The sequence below is a fragment of the Cuculus canorus genome, chromosome 22 (genome assembly GCF_017976375.1).
Source record: "Cuculus canorus isolate bCucCan1 chromosome 22, bCucCan1.pri, whole genome shotgun sequence".
Classification (NCBI taxonomy): Eukaryota; Metazoa; Chordata; class Aves; order Cuculiformes; family Cuculidae; genus Cuculus; species Cuculus canorus.
The window spans coordinates 2,192,315-2,198,035 of record NC_071422.1 but is presented as its reverse complement, the minus strand read 5'-3'; the positions used below and the strand labels follow the sequence as shown (position 1 = coordinate 2,198,035).

Genomic DNA, 5,721 nt, shown 5'->3' with positions numbered 1-5,721 from the left:
GGTGGGAACACGCAGCAACCGCGTGGATGCCTCCAGAGCCAGACCAGTGGGAGCCAACATGCCAGGGCTGCCGTTTAATGCACAGCTGGAGGTGAGTTGTGCCCCACTGCGTGCGGCTTGGTCTGAACAGAGCAGTAGTGCAGGAGGAGGATCTGCCTGAGAAAGAGTATGTATGATCCGTTTTTTAAACTACACTCCATCCACCCGCCCGCCAGCAGAGCTGCCCCGTCAGGGTATTCCAGACACAAACACAGGTCGGTTTATTCTTAGCTCCATCCCGTGCTCCCAATGGGCAGGAAAGAGGGCTTTTTAGCAAATTGTGCTCTCTTCCACCTCCTGTTGCCAGGAGACGAGTGCCGCCCTGTGAGGTCACAGTGAGCCCAGGGCACTTGTGGAGCTGCTGCCCGGGCACTGAGGCCTCAGACGCCGCAGCCCTTCAGCCCGCTGACAGGCAGGACGCAGTCTTGCTGCTCAGGGAAAGGGACGAGGCTCCAAGCTGCAAGGCAGCTCGGCAATGACAAATAACAGGGACTCGCTTTCGGCAGACTCATCCTCCGACACGGAGGAGCCTGGTTGGGTGCCTTCTTCTTCTCCCAACCACGCAGGACGTGATATGGCAGCACCCGGGAATGCTGCCAGTGCGCCTCTGGCAGGAGAGAACTTTCAAGGTAGGCCTGAGGAGTGCGAAGGCCTTTCAAGCCCGGCCTTCGTTATCCTTCCTGGGAGGACAGCTGTGCCAAACCCTGCCCCTCTTCAGCCCGCAGGTTCCTCGGGAAGCTCTGGGAGATCGTCGGCAGCCATCGCTTCCAGTCAATCTGGTGGGCCGACAATGGCAACTGCATTGTCATCGCAGAAACACTCTTCTGCGAGGAAGCGTTGAGGAGGAATGTCTTTGGAACAGACTCCATGGGAGGCTTCATCCTCCAACTGCACCTCCATGGATTCGACACACTGGAGGACGATTGCCCCATCTCTATGTCCGTGGAGGAGCTGCAGGCCATAGTAGCTGCAGGACCTTCTCTGGGCAGGGTAAGCGAGTTCCTCCCCCAGGAGAGAACCCTCAAGACCTTTGGTGGGGAGAGGGTCACATTGAGGTAGAAGAAACCTTTCCCAGGCAGGTGGGGAGGAGGAGGGTGGGAGCACACGGCCCGGGTTTGTCTCAAGGTCAGGAACTCCAAGTGCAGGATTTTGGAGGAGCAGAGGTGCTGACCAAAGGGCTTTGGTTATGGCTGTGACAGGCAAGCACAGTGCCGTCGCTGGGGCTCTTTTTGTGCTCGCTCTCTATCCGGCTACACCAAAAGTTCCCATCTCGTGGCATCTGCTGAACACTGACAAGACACATATCGGCATCATGTTATGTCCGACAGGTGCATTCCACGCTGAGGGGGGTTGGAACCCAGTGGTATTCGGGATTCTCTGTTATTTTTAAGGCTTGGAAAAGCCTATGCTTCTCTGCTCCCACCTACCGAGGACCCCAGAGAATCTCTGTCTCTGTCCTTCTGGAAAGGATGACACTGACTCCTGTCCTTTGCCTTCTGCAGCTGCACTTCTTCTACAACCCCTTCTTCCGGAGAGATCAGCCCGAGCTCCTCGGGCCGTGGGCGCAAAGCCCCGGGGAAGGAGAGCCAGCCCCGGCTGCAGCCCCACGCAGCCCCGGGCAGGAGGACGAGCGCCGAAAGAGACGAGCTGATGCTCTGGTGGCGGAAGAAGATATGGAAGAGAACGGATTCCAGAGCCGTGCAGCTGCCAGCCCCACAGCGACTGAGCCGTGGGCTGACCTGGATGCGCCGAGCACCAGTGCCGGTCCAGCCCCAGCCAAACGGCGCCGCAAAGACAGTGCTGAGGATGAACTGGAAGCAGCTCTGGCTCCATCCATGGCTTCCCCACAGCGCCCCGCAGCAATTGAGCCATGGGCTGACGCAGACGGACCGAGCGTCAGTGCCGGTGCAGCCCTGGGCAGACAGCACCAAAGAGACAGCCCGGAGAACATCCAGGAGGCGGCTGTGGCTCCATCCGCGCCTTCGCCCCAGCGCCGCACACCTCCTGCCCCACTGCTCTTCGGGCCCCCTCCACACCCAGACTGGTGGCCCGCTCTGGATGCCGAACAAGTGCCAGGGGCTGGTGCCCTTCCATTCCTCCCGCCGGCACCTCATGCCGCTCCCGTGCCACGACCACAGCACCACCGAGGTCCTGTCTACCCACACTGCCCGAGCTGTTACTGCCCTCCAAACGACCCGACTGCCCGGCACGGCGATGGACGTTGAAAGGGGTCGGGCTGGAAGCAGCAGCCAACTTGGGCAGCAAGCCATGTTGTAGATGTAGGAACACGGTCATCTAGGAATAAGTAATAAAATAGTGTTTGTTGGCGTTAAAAATGGCTCTTTTCACGTTGCCTCGTCCTGTCTCTGCAGTCTCACAGTTGCTCTCTTGACACCTGCTGTCGCCTTCAGGGTGGGAAGGGTTTGGCCCCAGCCCGCAAAAGCCAAGGACCCAGGAGAGCTGAGCATAAGCCAGGCAAAAGCCACGCTGGGGCTGCTCCAGCAGCTGCACCAGCACCCAGGGCCACTCCAGTCAAACCAGTGCCCCAGAGCTCTTGGGGAGCCCACGGCCCTTCCTCCCCCAGCTCAGAGCAGGGAAGGGACCCAGACCAACGTCTCCACTAAGTCTCTACCATCCCCTGCTGCTCTTGGAAGACATAAAACCAGGAGAGGAAAGATACAGTTCTACCAAGGCCCAATTTTCTCCCAACTTGTTTGTCTTCCTTCACTCTCCTACATGTTGAGATTGGAGTCCCCGCATCCGACACCGGTAGGGGAGGTTGGAGGGCTCCAACCCATGCAACCAGCTGCACCTTGCTTGGCAGGGCAAACTCAGATGAGCTTTCTAACAGCGGAAGCACCCTCACTAAGCAACTCTTCTTTATCAAGAGCTGTGGAGAAGTGTCATTGTGTGGACGTGAGCTGGGCATCATTGCCCTTTCACACTGGTGGGAACACGCAGCAACCGCGTGGATGCCTCCAGAGCCAGACCAGTGGGAGCCAACATGCCAGGGCTGCCGTTTAATGCACAGCTGGAGGTGAGTTGTGCCCCACTGCGTGCGGCTTGGTCTGAACAGAGCAGTAGTGCAGGAGGAGGATCTGCCTGAGAAAGAGTATGTATGATCCGTTTTTTAAACTACACTCCATCCACCCGCCCGCCAGCAGAGCTGCCCCGTCAGGGTATTCCAGACACAAACACAGGTCGGTTTATTCTTAGCTCCATCCCGTGCTCCCAATGGGCAGGAAAGAGGGCTTTTTAGCAAATTGTGCTCTCTTCCACCTCCTGTTGCCAGGAGACGAGTGCCGCCCTGTGAGGTCACAGTGAGCCCAGGGCACTTGTGGAGCTGCTGCCCGGGCACTGAGGCCTCAGACGCCGCAGCCCTTCAGCCCGCTGACAGGCAGGACGCAGTCTTGCTGCTCAGGGAAAGGGACGAGGCTCCAAGCTGCAAGGCAGCTCGGCAATGACAAATAACAGGGACTCGCCTTTGGCAGACTCATCCTCCGACACGGAGGAGCCTGGTTGGGTGCCTTCTTCTCCCAACCACGCAGGACGTGATATGGCAGCACCCGGGAATGCTGCCAGCGCGCCTCTGGCAGGAGAGAACTTTCAAGGTAGGCCTGAGGAGTGCGAAGGCCTTTCAAGCCCGGCCTTCGTTATCCTTCCTGGGAGGACAGCTGTGCCAAACCCTGCCCCTCTTCAGCCCGCAGGTTCCTCAGCAAGCTCTGGGAGATCGTCGGCAGCCATCACTTCCAGTCAATCTGGTGGGCCGACAATGGCAACTGCATTGTCATCGCAGAAACACTCTTCTGCGAGGAAGCGTTGAGGAGGAATGTCTTTGGAACAGACTCCATGGGAGGCTTCATCCTCCAACTGCACCTCCATGGATTCGACACACTGGAGGACGATTGCCCCATCTCTATGTCCGTGGAGGAGCTGCAGGCCATAGTAGCTGCAGGACCTTCTCTGGGCAGGGTAAGCGAGTTCCTCCCCCAGGAGAGAACCCTCAAGACCTTTGGTGGGGAGAGGGTCACATTGAGGTAGAAGAAACCTTTCCCAGGCAGGTGGGGAGGAGGAGGGTGGGAGCACACGGCCCGGGTTTGTCTCAAGGTCAGGAACTCCAAGTGCAGGATTTTGGAGGAGCAGAAGTGCTGACCAAAGGGCTTTGGTTATGGCTGTGACAGGCAAGCACAGTGCCGTCGCTGGGGCTCTTTTTGTGCTCGCTCTCTATCCGGCTACACCAAAAGTTCCCATCTTGTGGCATCTGCGGAACACTGACAAGACACATATCAGCATCATGTTATGTCCGACAGGTGCATTCCACGCTGAGGGGGGTTGGAACCCAGTGGTATCTGGGATTCTCTGTTATTTTTAAGGCTTGGAAAAGCCTATGCTTCTCTGCTCCCACCTACCGAGGACCCCAGAGAATCTCTGTCTCTGTCCTTCTGGAAAGGATGACACTGACTCCTGTCCTTTGCCTTCTGCAGCTGCACTTCTTCTACAACCCCTTCTTCCGGAGAGATCAGCCCGAGCTCCTCGGGCCGTGGGCGCAAAGCCCCGGGGAAGGAGAGCCAGCCCCGGCTGCAGCCCCACGCAGCCCCGGGCAGGAGGACGAGCGCCGAAAGAGACGAGCTGATGCTCTGGTGGCGGAAGAAGATATGGAAGAGAACGGATTCCAGAGCCGTGCAGCTGCCAGCCCCACAGCGACTGAGCCGTGGGCTGACCTGGATGCGCCGAGCACCAGTGCCGGTCCAGCCCCAGCCAAACGGCGCCGCAAAGACAGTGCTGAGGATGAGCTGGAAGCAGCTCTGGCTCCATCCATGGCTTCCCCACAGCGCCCCGCAGCAATTAAACCATGGGCTGACGCAGACGGACCGAGCGTCAGTGCCGGTGCAGCCCTGGGCAGACAGCACCAAAGAGACAGCCCGGAGAACGTCCAGGAGGCGGCTGTGGCTCCATCCGCGCCTTCGCCCCAGCGCCGCACACCTCCTGCCCCACTGCTCTTCGGGCCCCCTCCACACCCAGACTGGTGGCCCGCTCTGGATGCCGAACAAGTGCCAGGGGCTGGTGCCCTTCCATTCCTCCCGCCGGCACCTCATGCCGCTCCCGTGCCACGACCACAGCACCACCGAGGTCCTGTCTACCCACACTGCCCGAGCTGTTACTGCCCTCCAAACGACCCGACTGCCCGGCACGGCGATGGACGTTGAAAGGGGTCGGGCTGGAAGCAGCAGCCAACTTGGGCAGCAAGCCATGTTGTAGATGTAGGAACACGGTCATCTAGGAATAAGTAATAAAACAGTGTTTGTTGGCGTTAAAAATGGCTCTTTTCACGTTGCCTCGTCCTGTCTCTGCAGTCTCACAGTTGCTCTCTTGACACCTGCTGTCGCCTTCAGGGTGGGAAGGGTTTGGCCCCAGCCCGCAAAAGCCAAGGACCCAGGAGAGCTGAGCACAAGCCAGGCAAAAGCCACGCTGGGGCTGCTCCGGCAGCTGCACCAGCACCCAGGGCCACTCCAGTCAAACCAGTGCCCCAGAGCTCTCGGGGAGCCCACGGCTCTTCCTCCCCCAGCTCAGAGCAGGGAAGGGACCCAGACCAACATCTCCACTAAGTCTCAACCAATACTCCCTGCTCCACGCTTGTTCAAGTCAGGGTCTTCACAGCCCCCGCCAGTCTTCTGGAGTAAG

General features: G+C 59.1%; 1 protein-coding gene across 1 annotated transcript; it reads left to right on the top strand.

Moving 5' to 3' along the window:
* Window positions 1–3,499: 3,499 nt before the first annotated feature.
* LOC128854328 (heat shock transcription factor, X-linked-like) lies at window positions 3,500–5,246 on the top strand. Its single transcript, XM_054086761.1, has 3 exons — window positions 3,500–3,650; window positions 3,740–4,011; window positions 4,524–5,246. Exons 1-3 carry the CDS (start codon window positions 3,500–3,502, stop codon window positions 5,244–5,246), a joined length of 1,146 nt encoding a protein of 381 aa, XP_053942736.1.
* The last annotated feature ends 475 nt before the right edge of the window (window positions 5,247–5,721 follow it).